Source organism: Numida meleagris, chromosome Z (assembly GCF_002078875.1).
Source record: "Numida meleagris isolate 19003 breed g44 Domestic line chromosome Z, NumMel1.0, whole genome shotgun sequence".
In the NCBI taxonomy this organism is placed as follows: domain Eukaryota; kingdom Metazoa; phylum Chordata; class Aves; order Galliformes; family Numididae; genus Numida; species Numida meleagris.
In genome coordinates, this window is record NC_034438.1 from 69,921,974 (window position 1) to 69,939,645 (window position 17,672).

The 17,672-nt window shown below is 46.2% G+C and overlaps 2 protein-coding genes and 1 non-coding gene across 6 annotated transcripts; 1 reads left to right on the forward strand and 2 right to left on the reverse strand.

Moving 5' to 3' along the window:
* Positions 227-9,040, reverse strand: APTX (aprataxin). 4 transcript variants are annotated; one of them, XM_021380134.1, is made up of 8 exons: positions 8,881-8,965; positions 8,615-8,751; positions 8,387-8,433; positions 5,819-6,148; positions 4,327-4,386; positions 1,963-2,189; positions 876-979; positions 227-580 (listed from the first exon to the last, which is right to left on the reverse strand). In XM_021380134.1, the coding sequence occupies exons 2-8, from the start codon at positions 8,742-8,744 to the stop codon at positions 426-428; spliced, it is 1,053 nt and encodes a 350-aa protein (XP_021235809.1). In that variant the 5' UTR covers positions 8,745-8,751; positions 8,881-8,965; the 3' UTR covers positions 227-425. The 4 variants fall into 4 exon arrangements, with proteins under 4 accessions (XP_021235809.1, XP_021235812.1, XP_021235810.1 ...); XM_021380137.1 differs by lacking the exon at positions 5,819-6,148 and having other exon boundaries at positions 8,934-9,040; XM_021380135.1 differs by lacking the exon at positions 8,615-8,751 and having other exon boundaries at positions 8,881-9,037.
* Positions 1,713-1,802, reverse strand: TRNAI-UAU. The gene is given in 2 exon segments: positions 1,713-1,748; positions 1,765-1,802. It is a non-coding gene; the product is annotated as a tRNA-Ile (tRNA).
* On the forward strand, positions 9,168-16,920 carry DNAJA1 (DnaJ heat shock protein family (Hsp40) member A1). Its single transcript, XM_021380133.1, has 8 exons — positions 9,168-9,435; positions 9,522-9,699; positions 10,999-11,103; positions 11,216-11,443; positions 12,751-12,865; positions 14,662-14,777; positions 15,267-15,367; positions 15,641-16,920. Exons 1-8 carry the CDS (start codon positions 9,304-9,306, stop codon positions 15,857-15,859), a joined length of 1,194 nt encoding a protein of 397 aa, XP_021235808.1. The 5' UTR covers positions 9,168-9,303; the 3' UTR covers positions 15,860-16,920.

Sequence of the window (17,672 nt, forward strand, 5' to 3'; positions counted from 1 at the left end):
TCTCCAATATTCTTTCTTCAGAGAATCCTCAGCGATGGGCAGGATACGCTGAAAGGAAGCGCTCTAAATCACTGCTTCATCCCCTCCTCTCCTGAAACCTACATCTGGGTGCAGAACCTCTGAAGTTCTGAATTAAAATGAATCCATTCATCCAAAGAAAACGCTTCTTCCAGGCTTCCATTCACACACAGCAGCGGGGTGGTGTCACAACACAGCTGCAAACACCTCTGATTTCAGAAGTCACTTTATTTCATTCTTTTTGTCTAACCTCTGACAATGCTAATATGCTGCTGTTAACAAGCTATGTTTTCCCATATTACATTTCTCACTCCAGTTAACAAAAACCATACACGTCCCTTCATACCCTGAGGTCTTAGTGTTAGCCTGAAGTCTGAACACACGGGTTGCCAGATGATTTTTTGCAGTCATTTTGTCCAGTGTTTCTTGAGATGTTCCTTTAGCTGTGGGATAGTGGACAGCTGTTGTTTGCAGAGATGGCATCTGAGGGGCAATTTGAGAAGCTCGGAGGCGTGATCTTTCACCGTTACTTTTCCCTTGCTTCTTACCATCTCTATCACATCTGAAATGAGATCAGACAGGAGGTACTGGGACCAGGGAACATCGTGAAATGTGTGGCACTACCGAGTCTGCACACTGCTTAACAGACATCACATAGCATTGCTGCATTTTTATTCAAACCATCCACGCAATTTGGCTGACTTCTACTTAGTGCTGATCCTCAAAATCTGAAATCACACAAAACCTTTCAATTACTGCAATAGAATTTAGGGCTTACACTACTTCTACGGAAAAAAGCTCAAAAGTCAGAGCCCACAGACACGATGATGGTATGAAATACCTTTTCTACTGATTACCTTCGGAGTTTAGGAAGTATTCTGTGGTAAAAGAGTTCCAGTGCTTTTTGGTTTTCAGAGCGGGAGAATCAAAGTCCTGGCTGATCACATGCAAATGCAGCTGACTGAAACAGATCACACAGATACGACAGAAAAAAACAGTGTTAATGTGTGAAGTTCTTCTGCAGTAGTATCAGTTGCAAACATGACTGGAAAGAGGCAGGGTGCCAGTCTTATGGATCAGTCTTAAGGGTCCGTCCTGCGACCCACAGTCCTGACACAGAAAAAAACACTCTCTGTGTTTTCAAAGTACTATCCATGCTAAGTGTTTTGCTTAAATAGCTTATGTCACTACCCTGCACGTTCCATTTGCCCCTAACTACGGTCTGCATGCCTGCTAGTTTCCTAAGAATCAAAGGCAGCGGTTTTAATGGACAAAAGGATTAAGCTTTGTGGAGCAGCTGAACAGGACACTTTATCAGCAGCTCAAAGCTTACTCCAGCAATTGGAGAACAGCTCGGGAACACCGACAGCCAAATCCTCAGCAGGCGTTTGGGCACCGCAATGTCACTTATTTACACACAAGATTAAAATCCTTGCTCGCTGTCAGGCTGGACCATGCGGGCTTAAGAGTTCCTCTGATCCCAGATAAACACCAGGGAGGAGCGTGCTCGCACCCAGCAGCTGGCAGCACACCCGGCAGCAGAACTCTCTGGGCAGCCCTACGGGCATTTCCCCGCCGACCCAAGAAGCTTACAGAGCCCGCAGTTACCACTGAAGGCTCGGGGTGGAAGGAGCCCTACGAGCCCTTAAAAAAGGGCACCCAGCCCCAGCGCCGCGGGCAGGGCAAAAGCACTGTGCTCCAGGTGAGGCTCGAACTCACAACCTCGGCATTGCTCCAGTACTGCCGTATAAGTACCGCGCGCTAACCGATTGCGCCACTGGAGCCAGCACGGATGGGGACAGCAGAGGCTCAGCCACACCCACGGGACCTGGAACCGAACCCGAGTCCGTGCGGGGACAGAGCAAAGCCTGTGCCAACACTCAGCCCCAGCTCCGCACGCCCGGGAGGGCACGGGCTCCTCCTGATGGCTCCTCCAGGGCCTACCTCATACTGGGGATGGCGTGGTAGCCCAGCCGGAACTCCAGGCTCTCTTTAGCAGGGCACTGCTGAATCATTTTCTGCCCGACGGCGTGCATGTGCTCCAGGAGTCCGAGATGCTCTCTGGTGACTGATTTCAGGTTGGAAATGGAGTCCCACGGTAAAACAAGCCAGTGGTAACGTGCTTTGGGGTATTTATCCTTGATGACTACAGTCTTCTCATCCTTATAAACCTAGCAAAACAAGAAGCTTGATTACTTACGGGAGTTAACTGTCCTGTCCCTATCAGCACTGCCCTGCGTGAGCTTTGAGCTGCCATCCTCATGCACATCCCACCACGGCTGCAAAAGCACACGGATGTGCTGCCAGTGGAACTGCGACCGCCAGGAAGAAAAGCCAGGAAAAATCTCTACCCAGGAGAAACACCGAGCAGCAGGGTGTTTGCCTTCATGACTTGGACTGGAACCACGCTGCACCACGCACCTAGCAGCTACAGGGAGGTGTTCGAGTGTTCTTCTTTATATACCCCAAGGAAAAAGCCTTCTGTTCTTATTCAGCAAGAAATACATTCACCATCACTACAAGTCGGTGTGAGCTCTCTAGAAAATAACCTAGACTCATAACCAGTGCGGTCGAGGGTCCTTCCTCCATCAGGCCACATCCAAGGTTTGTGGGCTCTGAAGACAGCAATGGCCCCATGCTCGATGCGGAGCACACACGAGCAGGCTCCCTGTGCTCTGTGGTGAAACATGAGCCTCAGGGGTGCAGCACAGCACTCAGCACTGTACACCTCCTCCAGCACTTCGAAGCCAAAAACCTTAAAATCTAAGCTGTTTCAGTTGATGCTACCCAACATGCCACTTTTAAAGATCATTCACATAAAGAACAGGTTTCTGTCTCTCAAGCCCTCCTTTCTCTTGATTTTATTTTTTTTGCCCCGTGCATCAACTAGATGCAGCTGATCAAGAGAAACAGCACCAAAGCACGAGGAGAGCAGGGCAGCAGTCTGCCCATGGCAATAAAAATCTGCCAGCATCTGAAGCAGAAACTGCGTGCCCTCTCTCTGCTCTGTTAGCAGCAAGTCTGCTCGTGAGAGATGGATGATGTCTCTGTCATCTCTGCTAACTCTTTTTGTATGTGTATATTCAGAGCTGATCAGTCTTGCCCTACAGGAAGGGAGATAAAAGTTTTATCAGCACACAAATCATTACACTGACTTTCAGCAGCAAGTCTAGTCCATGTCCTATTTCCATGCACTTTGGTCTTTGCATTACACAGACAGTGGAAAGTGAATCAAGGCAGCCGTGAGCAGGTGCTTCCAGAAAAAGGAATTCTGTCATTTCTTTAAGGCATGTTTAAGAAGCAAAGGGGGGGAAGTCTGTTGTTTATACATTTAATTCTGAACCACAAGTAACAAAGCTAACACTAAGCCACAGCTTCTGCGTTCTAACATTCAAACAAGAGTTTTAAGAACAGCTTATCTTTTGGGTCAAGAAAACACCGTTTTCTTAAGTGCTATGGGAACCTCTTCTTAAGGAGTGAAGATTGAGCTTCAGGTTTAAAAGGTAAGCAAGTACTTTGATAGATTTATCATTCCTGATAGACTCATTTGAAACTGCCGACAGACACCTGAATTATTAAAAAAAAAAAGAAAAACAAGAAATTGGGACATTCTGGTGGGTGATCAATGAAATTATTTTCAGCCTAAGGGTGATTATCTCCTGGAGGGGCCCGCTGTGGCTGTGGAGTCTTTAGCTCTGGACCAGCTCAACTCAAACACACAAGGGCTCAGGTGGTCAGACTGGCCCCAAAGCTCAAGGAAAAGCATGATGCAGCCACAGGGAAGCAGAGCAAAAGAGAAGCACCTGGAGCATCTACAGAAGGTTAAAAGAAGGCACCTAGGAAATTCCTGCGGTCACAGGGAAATAGAGTAAGAAGGAGCCAGAGGTCACATCCCGTCAGCTGCTGCCCAGGTGTTGCACAGTTAAAGTTTACTGGAAATGATGAAGCTGCACCAGACTTGGAAATACAACGGTGCTGACTGCCAGAAAATAGGAATATCAGCTTTAAACCACTGCTCTGCTCTAACTGGTTTCCATGCTAAAGTGACCTCGCTGCTCACCTGCTCTCCCTGCAACTTTTTTAAAATGTTGGACAAATTTGAGAGCGTAGAGAGCTCCAAGAGAAGGAAGTTCTGACACTGCACAAAATCAGTATAGTAGAGACTCCCAAATTCTATCACAGGGAGATGCAGCTCTTGTGCAGTACTCCCCCAGTTAATCGCATTATTAATGTAAACTGATGAAGGAACAAAGGATGCTCACTTTCTTAGACAAGAAGTACTGTAAAGTACAAGTGCATAGTTCTCACCTGCACTTCTGGATCTTGCATGGAGCTCTTCAGACCTTGACTCCAGTGTCCTAAATGTTCCTAAAACATAGAAGGAAGAAAAAAAACCCACATTTTTATAAGAGAATTAAGAATCTAATTATGTATCTTAAAACATTTTGTTACGTACTTGCACTGGAACTACAGTGATAACACCTAAATGAGAGCTGAATCATTTCCTTTTTATGAACACCAGCACAACCCTCCATCCAGCTGACCCACAAAGCTACTTTTGAACATTTTAACCGGGTGCTATTAGGATTCAAAGCTGGAAATTTAACAACTCTAGATCTGCTTGGATTTGTTAACTTGCATGCATATGTTACAGCACAGACCTTTTTTTACCAATGATGACAGATCATTTTACTACAAGACCTGCTTCTTCATGCATCACAAGGGCCAGAGGAGGTACGAGGATCACCATTTACTGTCTCATCACATGCTGCTCTGCACAGAACAAAGAAGCACTGTTGTGGTGCCTGGCCCTACTCTTGGATGTATTTATCTTTCAATACTGTGCAAGACAGAGTGCCTTGTAAACAAAACAATAAAAGTACCAGACAATCATGCCAGAATTAGCAGATTATCTCTTAATTTTGTTATCCAACTCCTAATAAACGACACTTAGCGTGCACATTTTGGAAAAACATCATATTTTATCTACTCAGAGCCCCACACAGGCATTGCCAATGATGATCTTCATCAGATTCTTACAACAGCAAGACATTCAAATGTTATTCCAGTACTGACAGGGAAACAGTGAATCGCCATCTCTCTCTGATCACAGCATCCCAAATTTGATCCTAATATAATCAGTGCGAGGTCTACACTGATGTAATTGGTCAGCCCACCAGAATCTGAGACTGAAATTTGGTCCTGCACTCTTACTGTTTCAGAGGCACTAAACGGGCATTTGCATTTTGCCCATGTCAGCAGGGCTAAAAATTTCTTCAAAAGATTGTGGCTGGCAATATGAACATAAATATGGTTCTACTTGAAGGAATGACCCACATAGCAGGAAAAAAAAGGAAAAAAAAAAAAAAAGAAAAAAGGTCAAGATGTTCCATTCTCTGTAAGCTTTTTAGATAACCACTGTTCTACTTGTAAGAGAGCAGATCTCATCTCAAGAGCCTGCACACCGTGCTACTCCAAGCTCAGTGGAGCTCCGCTCTTCTAGCAGAAACTGCAGCAGGAACCAGAGATTAAGAACTCACTTCCTGAAGCAAGCTCATTACTTTAGCACTCCCCAGCTCAGGTTAACATGGGATCCAGGTCGTGTTCTCAGGAGCTACATGACATCAGGTGCAGACCTCTGCCTTTGTATATGCCAGATCATGCTCTGAACACTCCTAGGACTCAGGTTCACCTGGGAAGTTCCCCATAGGTAGCACCTACAGAAGTAAAGATGAAAGCCCTCCAATGGAGGAGACAATTCCAGGAGAAACAGCAGAAGCACTGATACCAATACACTTGCCTTTCTGCTCGATGTCCCTTCATGCGGAGATACATTGCTCTTGCTTGGCCTGAGGTCTGCAGAACTGCCTTGTGCATCCACCACCTCCACCTTCTTTGCCTTTCTGGGCACACTTTCTATATCATTGTTCTCACAGGAGTCCTCACACGGCCTCTTTTCAGTTTGTATTTTCTCTTCTGCTTCCATAACGGTTTCCCCTGATTCTTCGCCAAATTGCACCACAAAGGGATAAAGTTTATTCACAATATGCAGAACTTGGCCTGGCCTCATTTTCACCTCTTCATCCTTGCCAACATCCACTAAGTCAACACTAGTTGGATTGACTCCTATCTTTGGTAGAGAGAAAAATAACAGAAAAAGCTGATGTTGTAACTGAAATGACCAGCAGCTACTGGTCAGCTGCCCCGGAGTATCACCATGCTGGAAAGCAAACGTGTTTGGTTTTCATTCCACCCCTGTCCCATTCTGGGAAGTTCAAGATCAGTGTCAGCCAGCAACAACCAGTCTTGTGACTGCAGCCATTAGGACACAAGCCACAGCTTTAGCAACAATTACTTCTGAAAAAATAACAGCAGTTTTCACAAATTATTTCAAACCAACAATCCCCAGAGAGCTTCCCAAGTTCAAATTATTTTCTATTTCTTCTATTTTCTTTTTTACTACATTTTGTATTCTGTCCAGCACCTACTGAATGCTGTCCCATTGACACATCTACCTTCAAATACCTAAGTCTGCTCTTGTAGCTCATTTCAAGAGATGGGTGTTTGGGCTCACACCAGCAGGCTCTCTAACCACAGCACGCTGCTAACACTTCCAATGCACTCCCTGCTGTGTAATGAAAAGGAAAGAGAAACGAGCAAATAAGTTTACTGGAGCTCCCAGAGGACACCACTGCATGGGGATCAGCTCCCAGCCTCTGTTCTTGTTTCCCAGGCCAGATGTGATAACCACTGCCCAGTCCACGTGTGACTGTGTTCAAGCACACCTGCCTGTTCCTTGGAATGACACTAAACCTCTCTGCCCGCCTCAGCTTGTGCCAAGTATATACGGGACGACGTACATTTTAATGCTTTTAATTTTGCATGCCCCACTCGCAAAAAATAAAAATAAAAAATACAAATTTCCGCTGACTGTTTAATAGCAGAAACTCAGGTCAGCAAGGTCACAACTGGTTTTGCCCTCTCATTTCACCATTTCATGGACCTGTGCAACTCTAAAATGATTTTCCACCCAGAACAATCTTTTAAAGCCTCAGAAGCTACTGAAGTTCAGCTGGTTACAGAAGAGCAGGACTTTTTCCTCTGCCTCAGTTCCACCTGATAACACAAAGTGGCACGGGCAACCTACACTGATCAACTGAGCAGGTTTTGTCTGATGATGAGGATGACCCTAGGAAAGGAGCCTCTGCCTTCAGCTACATGCTTCTGCTTCATGTTTATATATAAAGTAAGTTTTAAAAAACCAGCTCTTGCTTTTGACTGATAAACTTTGTCGTGTTTCTTTAACCCTGGCTGTCGGACACCTGCTTGTTTCACAAGACAGCACCACGTCTCTCATCACCTCGTGTTTGATCTGACGGAATGCCTGCCCGACCCCAGCCAGAATCTCCTCATCCTACAGTGCCACAGTTTCACTCAAACAAAGCACATTTCGCATCTCCCTGCCCAACGTGCTGTTTAGCTACTGATTGTTGAAACCCCATACTGGGAAGCAACTCGAGAGCTGGCAGTGCAAGCATGCTAACGCCCACTGCCAGAAAGCACTCGTGCCTCTGAAACAGCAGTAACATTGCATGCAAATTGTGGCAAAGACTGGCTTTGGTGAAACAGAGATTTCTGCAGGATTCATCAGAGACCAGTGGGGGCTCAGCGTTCACTGAGTGCTGGCAGATATTTTGATGGAAGAGGACAACACAGAACATCCTGCTGTGTTACCCACACGGATGCTGGTGCTCTGGGATCTTTCACGTGCCCCTGCACCAGAGGCCAGAACATTTTCCCTTCACATTATCTCGGATACTGGTCGTTGTCAGTAAGAGGGTAGGCCTACATCCCTCAACACGTGAATGCCTTCTGTGCTGCCTCACATCCCACCCCTCCTTAGAAGAGAGAACGTCTTTGGCTCTATCACTCACCAAAGCAAAACCCTCAACAGCAGCCCAGTCCCTGCAATACAGAACCACTGTGACTTTAAATGAAGGGCTGCAATAACTTCAGAAATACAAGCCTAATGATCAGAAGGAAGGTCAGTCAGTTTAGGGGAAGAACTTGAAGACCTCCAGAGCACAGAGCCTGGAAGAAGCACACGGTGAGGATTCAGTGTTTTTTTTCCTCAGGATTCACTGATGCAAGACGGCAGTACGGCGGTGGCTGTGCACTCCTGCACTGAGACACACAAATGGAAAACAGATCCCTTCTGAGGACCACTTGGCAAGCTCCTGTTGGCCACAAAATTGCTCCGGGACCTCCACAATCTGAGATGAGAACTGACATTCACAGTATTTGTGGGCTTCAAGGGTAACATGCCAGTCGAGTACCAGAAACCCTGAAAAACTGCTTAAAAACATACCTGCTTAACTGTGACATACCCCTTGTTGCAGTCTGCTTTCAACAGAACTGGAAAGAAAGAACAAAGAGTTATGAAGCAACGTAAAGAGAAAGGCCAGATCTCTGCCTGCCCGCCCACCCCTTGCAGAAAACACTTCTGCATTTTCAGCTTCTGCTGCCTTTTGGAGGGAGGCTTCCGTGAATGAAGGTGCGGAAGGCTGCGGGCACGGCTGGCAGGCAGCGGCCTTACCTTGCTGCCGCGAGCACCTCCTGTCGGCGATGCGGGTGCGCGGCCCGCGGCCCAGCACCACGGCGGCCAGGTGCGGCAGCGGCACGCGCAGGCCGCGCTCCTCCGTCCCCACCAGCCAGCACGCACGCATCGCCGCGCTGCGGGACAAAACGACGCGTTACCGGGACGCGCTGCTCCCTGCCCCCGGGCCCGGCCGCGTCCCTGGGCCTCCCCGCTCCCGCTCCCCGCGCAGGGCAGGCTCCGTCCCCATAGCAACGCCGCCTTACCGCGCGCACCAGCCCCCTGCCCGCCACCAGCCGCGCGCCGCAGCACGCCGCACCAATGAGCTCCGCGGAGCCGCCTCACGTGACACGGGAGCATGCGCACTCCCTCTCGAGCGCCTTCACTCGGCGCAAGCGCCGTGGCCCTCCGTGGGCGTAAATCTGGGCGGAGGGGGACGGCCGGGGGGTGGGCGGGGTCGAGCCGAGGCCGGCGCCGCTGATTGGCTCGGCGCGCTCCGCCTCCCGCTCCTATTGGATGTCCCCCCCGCGAACCCGACTTCCGGGGCGGGGCGGCGCCGTCTCAAAAGCGCCGGATACGGGACCGGCTCCGAACTTTCCAGAAAACTCGGGAGGGGAGAGCGGCAAGGGAGAGCTCCTCCAGGCAGCGGGAACGCGAGCCGGGTGCACGCAAGGCTGCCCGCTGCCACCATGGTGAAGGAGACCACGTACTACGACGTGCTGGGCGTGAAGCCCAACGCCTCGGCCGAGGAGCTGAAGAAGGCGTACCGCAAGCTGGCACTGAAGTACCACCCCGACAAGAACCCCAACGAGGGCGAGAAGGTCGGCGAGGGGCGGCGGGAGCGCGGGCCGGGGGCGGCGGGCGGCGGAGCCGCGGGGTCTCTGAGGCGCGCGTGTTCTTCCCGCAGTTCAAGCAGATCTCCCAGGCGTATGAGGTGCTGTCCGACCCCAAGAAGAGGGAGCTGTACGACAAGGGCGGCGAGCAGGCCATCAAGGAGGGCGGCTCGGGCGGCGGGTTCGGGTCCCCCATGGACATCTTCGACATGTTCTTCGGCGGCGGCGGGAGGATGCAGAGGGAGAGGCGAGGTACGGGGCGGCTTTCTGACCCGCTCCCGGGCCGTGCGGGGCAGTTCTCGTGAGAGGAAGGTGTTCCCGTGGGGACTGCTGCGGGTGGAGGTCTCTGAGCGGTGCTGAAGTTACGGCTGGGCTGCTCTCGGAGCGGTCCGGCGCTGGAAAAGAGCTGCACGGGGAGGTGGGGGAGGCACCGTCCCTGGAGGTGCTCAGGGAACGCGTGGATGTGCTGAGGGACGTGGTTAGTGGGCAGGGTGGGGGTGGGCTGATGGTGCGGCTTAGTGAGCTTTCCCAACCTTAATAATTCTCTGATTCTAGTCTATAAAAGACGTCCGAAGTGTTGTCCCTAGACCTTAACACCCGAAGTGAACAAGGGGAGAGTACTTGCAGTGCTAGTGCAGTCTGTGATGCCATGCTTTGTGTTAGCCTCTAACCAGGCTTTGTGCCTGGAAAGCTTTGGCTGAGTGCGAGCCCGGCTTTCAGTAGGCTGACTGGGAAACATAGGAGTAACCAGCCTTAAAATAAGCGTTAAGTAAGATGCCATAATGTCAAAATGGAATTTGATCTTTAATTGTAAGTAGCTGTATCTCAGTAAGATAGCCAAGTCACTTTGACTCTGTTAAACCTTCCTGCTTTCCTGTGATATTCAGCTGAATCAGATTGATTGAAGCTGCAGTAAAGTGCTGCTCAAAAGTTAAAATCTAGAGATAGCACTAGGGAAGGCTAATTAATTAATTAAACTGCTTAAAAGCAGCACTGGCCACAGCTCTTCTCCTCCTAGGGTACAAAGGGAATTAAAAAGTCTGTATCAAAGTATTCCTAGTAAGCTGGAACTTGCTGTACTTCCCTAAACTGGTTCCCTTGTTCCTAAAATTCTAATTAATTCCTGATAGTAAAAATGTAATTACAGCTACTCAGCTAAGTTTCCAGAAGTCCCCTCATGAGAGGGGGAAAAAACTGACTTGAGACAATGCCTCCCACTTCCCTGTAGAAGACTTGTAGCAGAATTACAGTTAATGCAAAAATTTTGTATCTGGAATTTAAATGTAAGCTTTCACATCTTTGTTACGTATATTGCCTGTGCTCTCAGAAATGAGTCAGATTTCTTCTAATAGAGATGCGTTAGTGCCATTAAAACCTTTACTTAACTACAACACAACTGGGAAGCTGTTATTGACTAATATAAGTAACCCGAGATAGCTGCACTGAAGTAAGATGTTAAAGCCTGTGGAAGTTTGTTTCATTGTGGTATGGAAAACGTGCTGTTACTTTGAGTCCAGACTTGCAGACTTGAGTAACTGTTTTCTTTCACAGGCAAAAATGTGGTCCACCAGTTATCAGTAAGTTTAGAAGATATGTACAATGGTGCAACAAGAAAACTTGCGCTGCAAAAGAACGTTATCTGTGACAAATGTGAAGGTAAATATGAAGAGTAAACTGTCATTCCTTCTCTCCAGAGATGCAGAATTAACTTACGCGTTGCCAGAAGCAACGAGAAAGTGCAATTGACCATCTCCAATTCTCTCTTCAGGTCGTGGTGGTAAGAAGGGTGCAGTAGAATGCTGCCCGAACTGCAGAGGGACAGGGATGCAAATCAGAATTCACCAGATTGGGCCCGGCATGGTGCAGCAGATCCAGTCTGTGTGCATGGAGTGCCAGGGGCACGGGGAGCGCATCAGCCCCAAGGACCGCTGCAAGAGCTGCAATGGCAGAAAGATTGTTAGAGAGAAGAAAATACTAGAAGTGCACATTGACAAAGGTGAGGTGTCTTGGTAAGATGCAGTGTTAACCGTGGTTATGCTGACGCTGCCCTTGCAGCTCTAAAACATGAACAAATACATAGTGTTGACTCGGTGGGTGGCACTGCTGAAAACATAAACAACAAAGTAGCCTGCTGCTGTCTTCAAAAGCGGTCCTGTTTTTTAGGGAAGGTTTATTCTGTGTTAATTTTTGTGCACAGAACCAAGAACAAATGAAGAAACATGCAGTGTTGTAAGCAGTGGATTATTTTTATCTAGTGCAGTTCTGTAAGTGCAGTCACGGTAGGAAAACGTAACACTTGTTGGTTCAGCTTTCTCACTGAGTTTTCTATGCATAGGGAAACCATGCAGACTCCGATCACTTCTACTGTGTTTCAGTGTGAAGGGGAACCAGGTCTGCTACAGTAATTGGGTGCAAAAATGGTGCTAAGCCTGTAATGCTTAGAACTGTTTGCAGTGCAACCCCTACAGTGCTGCTCTGCGTAGCTGATCTTTGCCTGGCAAAATGTAACTCGATACAGTGGTGGGAGAATGTAATGTGTTGAGTGTGACAAATACTTTTCCCCTGGGGATCTCCAGAAGTTGGATGGAGAAATCTTGGGCGTAGTGCAGCTCTTAAGACAAACCACGCTAGCAAGCATATAACTTGTACAGATTTGCTGCTGATTACTTTCTGAAACTATTTTATGTATAACCACACATTACATAATGCCTGAATTTGTTTTTAGCAGAGAAAACGTTCCTTTTTTTTTTAAAAGGAGATAGTTTAGAAAAGCTTTTCTTTTTTTACTCCTTTCATAGTTGGAAAAAACTGAGCATGAGGCAGCTAGAATTTACATACAGTGACTTCTGCGTAGGTGAAATGGGTTTCTTACATGACAGGTTCAATCCTAGGGAAAGTAATTCTCGGACTGTGCAGTCACTGAAATCAAGTTTTGTGTTCTCTGCCACATACAGTTCTAAAACTTCAGTTGATTTGTTGATTCTCAAAATGAATTCTGTGTGCAGTGTTTGTTTTCTTGTCATATTGGTACTTACATTGTTGCCCTTAGAGATTTTTATCTTGATAAGTAGCAGTTTCAAGCTGTAGATAATGTTTTTGAGCTGTATCTCAGTTTGGGAGCATTAAGATCTGTTGGAATTGTGAGTTGATTTTCAGGGGAGTGAGCAAGGCTTCAGGAGAAAAAGTTCTTGATATCATGAATCTCAAGATTCAGTTAGTTCCTGGTACTGTCTTTTGCCTTTAGAAGTATTTCTCACTGCTGCTTTTTGTTTTTAAAAAGCTGAAATTTTTTTTCTTCAATAGGAATGAAGGATGGTCAGAAAATAACATTCCACGGTGAAGGGGACCAAGAGCCAGGACTAGAACCAGGGGATATTATTATTGTCTTGGATCAGAAAGACCACTCTGTATTTACAAGGTAAAAATTTCACCAGTTCTTTGTGTTAACTCTTGAGATGCTTGTTCACATGCTTCCATGGTTACAAAGGACTTGTTTCTCCTGGGCAGATGAGTAGATAGGTTCATGTGGCTAGGAGCCACCCATGAGTACTGATGTGTGCGGAAATTCTGTTTTCTTTTTAGTTACAACCATCTGTATTCTAACAGTACCAGATTTTTATATGTGATCTTTTGCAACGGAGTAGTTGAATATTTCCTTGCTCTTTCTTGGATAGTTCCATCCCTTACATTAGAAGATCATAGTTTAGTGTAGGCAGCTGTTGATTGCCCACTTGGCTCCAAGGCACAAGAAAGAAGTTGCACTGTTTTCGTTTTTCTTTGGGAATCCTGTCTGTAACAAACTTCTTGAGTGTAGCGTACACCTTTCTGACCAAAAGCAGTACACTTAAGTGGGAGAAGTGGGGGAAACTGGCACTGTCATGATTCCTTCTACATGAACACAAAGTGCCTAAGAAGCATTGAGCCTGTCTGAAGTATTTTGTTACCTGAAAGTACTGCTTGGTGTTGCAGGTATCTTTGTTTCAAGTTACTGTTTATGGAATGTGCCTGTCCAGTACTTTTTAGACTTGACCAGTGCTGGTCATCTTAAATGTTTTGTGTTTCACTGCTTGTGTTGGGAGCATTAAGGAAGAAGACAGTGGATGTAGGTGGACATTTGTCTCTTAATACCCACCATTGGCATTGTACTTGTGAATACGAATGATGAGTAAAGATTTGTAGGAAACCAACAGCTGGTCTGCATGACTGTCCTCTGTGGTGCTGAATTCTGTGCCAAAAGAATGCTGTGCTCATGGGTTAAGAATCAGTTCTGTTCATGCTGGATAAGATTAGTCAGTTTTTCTTACTTGCTGTGAAACCAGGTGCTCAGTTAGTTACGCTAAAGGGGCAGCTTGAACAAGCTGTTTGCATGGCTACCTTGGTCTTGAATTCATAACTCTGCTTGCTTATTTTTGTCCATCTTCCTTCCCACTGCCTTCAGTGCTAGTGTCCTTAGGTAACCCTTGATATTAATGGTCATCTAGTGTTGTGCTGAGGTCATGCTGCTACTGGGACAACTGGAACGTTCCTCTTCTCCCTTCACAGTCTAAAATTAACTTTTCAGGCAAGTCTCATTCCAGAGACCTTTTAAATAGGGTGAGTGAAATAACTAAGTTCTTTTAATAGGCTTGAAGATTTCTCAGCCCTTGGACATGCGGTGCATGCAGACATCACTTGTAGTGCCTTACTGAGCTCAGAATAGGCAACTAAAACAATTAATGTTCAGATACTTAGTGATTTGTATTTGGTCTTTCAGCAGAGCCCGGAGTGGGCACAACCTGCTTACACTTCTGTAGTATCAGATCTTCAGAAGTTGAGTATAAGAGAATGGTGTAGAGCTGGCTGATGCACCCAAGAGTGTTAATCTACATAAAAAGGAGTTAACTGTCCCAGGTGCATTTCTTAAGCTGAGAGATAAAGTCCTTCCTAGGACAGAAAAACAGTGCTGAAGTAAAACTGAATATAGCTGAGCCTTACCACATCTGTTCCTTTTTAATAAATGTTTCTGTGTTTCAAGTAGTTAATGATGGCTCTCAGCGTGGATACTATTCCCATAATGCTTGCTTGAGCTGTTGCTTCAATACTCATACTACTTTAATTGTCCAGGCTTCACTCGATTAAAATTATTTTCCTTAGTAAGTCAGCTATTGAAGGTGGGTGTGATCCTTTCATTTGCTTTGCCTTCTGTGTCACTGTTTTTGATTGGTTCTGCTGTAGACGAGATGAAGACCTTCTTCTGTCTATGGATATACAGCTGGTTGAAGCACTGTGTGGCTTTCAGAAGCCTATCACAACGCTGGATAATAGGACTATCATTATTACCTCTCATCCTGGTAAGTGTTGGCTTGCTTTCTGCTAAAAGTCCAAGCATGTGTCTGCTTTAAGGAGCAGAAGCAATCCCCCTTGTTGTACAAGGGGCGTACATCAGTACCAGGCTTTTTCTTTCTGGTCTTTGCAGTTAGAAATCTTGAAACGCGAAGGGATTTTTGCATAGCAGCCAGCAGTAACTCTCTCTTTACATGATGTAGTAACAGACCTTCCCTCATGGACACTTGAAGGCCATGGGTCTCTGAAAAATGCTTTTTCAGCCCTGGAACTGATGGAGCACTTAGCATCCTTGTAAGTGTGCTTCCTTGGGAAGCATAACAAGATTACAAGAGGGTAATGTAGATGTCAACAGGCATTGAGTCCCTGTCAGACTGCTGCAAATCAGTGTAGTTGTCTCTACACAATGTAGAAAGCTACATAAATATTGAAGGGAGTTGAAACTAGATCTGCTTCTGTTTCCTGCTTATCTTCCTTCTTTGCTTTTTTGTTTCTAGGCCAGGTTGTCAACCACGGGGCTATTAAGTGCGTTTTAAATGAAGGCATGCCGATCTATCGCAGACCATATGAGAAAGGACGTCTCATCATAGAGTTCAGGGTAAGTGGGTCAACTTAATTCCAGAGCACAGTTCAGCACCTAATATCCATCCAGAAGCTTGCTTATTGTCTGGAGAAGAGCTGATGCTGGGAGCTGTGGCAGCAAGCCGTTTGTGCTAGGGGAGATTCAACATTTCTAATGTCCGGTATTTCTTAAGCACTGAGCTTAAGTCACTTGTGATGATAAAGCTGGCTTTGGCACATACTGTGACCTGTAATTGGTTGCAAGAAGGTAAGTTCAAGTACACTCAAGTCCATCTCTTGATGATTCCAGGTGAACTTCCCAGAGAGTGGCTTCCTTTCCTCAGATAAGCTGTCGTTACTTGAAAAACTGCTACCTGCGAGACAGGACATAGAAGAAACTGAGGAAATGGAACAGGTGAACTTAGTGGACTTCGATCCATCTCAGAAAAGAAAACATATCTATAATGGGGAAGTCTATGAAGATGATGAGCACCACCCTAGAGGCGGTGTTCAGTGTCAGACATCGTAGAAGGGCCGTCGGTAACTTGTGATGCTTGTTTTGTATGCGTTAGTGGATGAGTGAAGGACTACAAGCAGTTCACCGTCACTTCCTGCTATTCGTTGTTATAACCAGCCATAGTTGTTTCTAAAAGCATAAATGAAAAAAATAAACTAATGAAACTGACTCTGCAACTGGTGTAAAGCTCCAGGAAGGAAGCTCAAATCAAACTGATCGCACTTCACCCCTGCCTGATGATAAAAGACAAGTCCCTCACCTGCTAGTCTTTTCTTTCAAGCCTTGTAATTCCTGTATGTGTGCAATTGCTGAGGCTTAGACTAAGCTTCTGTGGTGATCTTTTTGCATATTCTAAGTCTTATACTCCAAAGTGTGCACAAGTACCTATAAGTCACAGTAAGACATAGTTAGTAAGTTTTGTACCAGTTAGGATAATATGTTAATGTTTGGGGTTTGCACTGGTGTTTGTCAAGTAGGGACTGGCTCTTAACACAGCCACAAAACACATGAAGCTAACAAGGATGTGGTCAGTCTTCATAAACCCATTCAAGTCACATGACCCTTCAGTTCTCAAGTTTCTGCACTTAAGGTCAAACAGTGCTTTTTGCGGGCTCTGTTATGACCTTGGAGCTGGATGTGAAGCTTCAGTCAGGTCATTCCTGACTGTTTTTTTTTTTTTTGCTGAATACTGTGTTTAGAGCCAGTGGTCTCTTGGCTATGGCAGGAGCTTCCTTTGCTACCATGCATGAGTGAAAAACTCCAGGCCTTACCAGCACATGTGCTGTTTGGGGATTACCTTCCTGCTGGCATGTGAAGCTTGACTGTGCCCTTAATTAGTGGCATTAGATACCCTACAGTGGTATGTCATGGAGAGCACTGCTCTCCCTACTGGTGAGCATACACAAGCCTGCAGGAGAAGGAAATTTAGTGTCAGTAAGTATCCCAACTGACACATCTAGGATGTTCTGAATTTAATGTATTGTGTGCATTATTTTAAGCTGACTCTCGAAAATTCTGTATGAATGTTCTAATTATTGTAGATGAAGCATTTCCAATATAATTGCAAAATTGTTCATTGCCTCTTTTCTTAGAGCAGCTGTTGGTTTAAAGATATCACACCCCTCATTTTAGGCAGCTATTCACAGAAAAATTGTAGCAAAAAACTTCTTTCATAAAATATGCTGAGAAGACAGGTCCAGATGTAACCTCCAGCATGGTCTTGTTCTGCCATCTGGTTTAGGACACAGCTTACACTTTTCATACCACGCTGAAGAGAAAGTATAGTGAAGAGAACTGTTTTCCCTTCACAAAATGGCTGCTAGGGGGCTGGTATGTTTGTATGGCTGGAAGCAGCTCATGAAGAAAACTTTTGTTACAGGTTTCATTTTATAAAAGAGAGCTGGTGATGCAGTTGTTGAACCTCAGCTATGCTTCCCTTCCTGGTACCTACGGAGTAGAGATCCTCTCTCTGTTTTGCCTGCATCTTTGTCTCAGCAGGAATCACTTTCTTCTCAGATGAGTTCAGTAGTCAGCCATACACGCTAGCCATAGGGTTCACGTGGCTGTGAACTGTATCTAAACATTCCACAAGTTTTTATTCCTGGGGAAGTGTAGATGTCTATCAGCAGCATCGATGCAGTGGAGGTAATTAGGGTTACTGATCTTGACTTATTTTCAAGAGCAGGATGGCCAATTCCTGCTTTGTGAGGATACCGCTGCTAGTACAGAGCATGGGGCCAGGTCTGGCTTCTGGGAGAGGATTCTTCCATGAGCCTTGGCAGAGCAGCCCAGGAAAAGGTGCTGCTGCTAATGCAGGAGGGGCAGC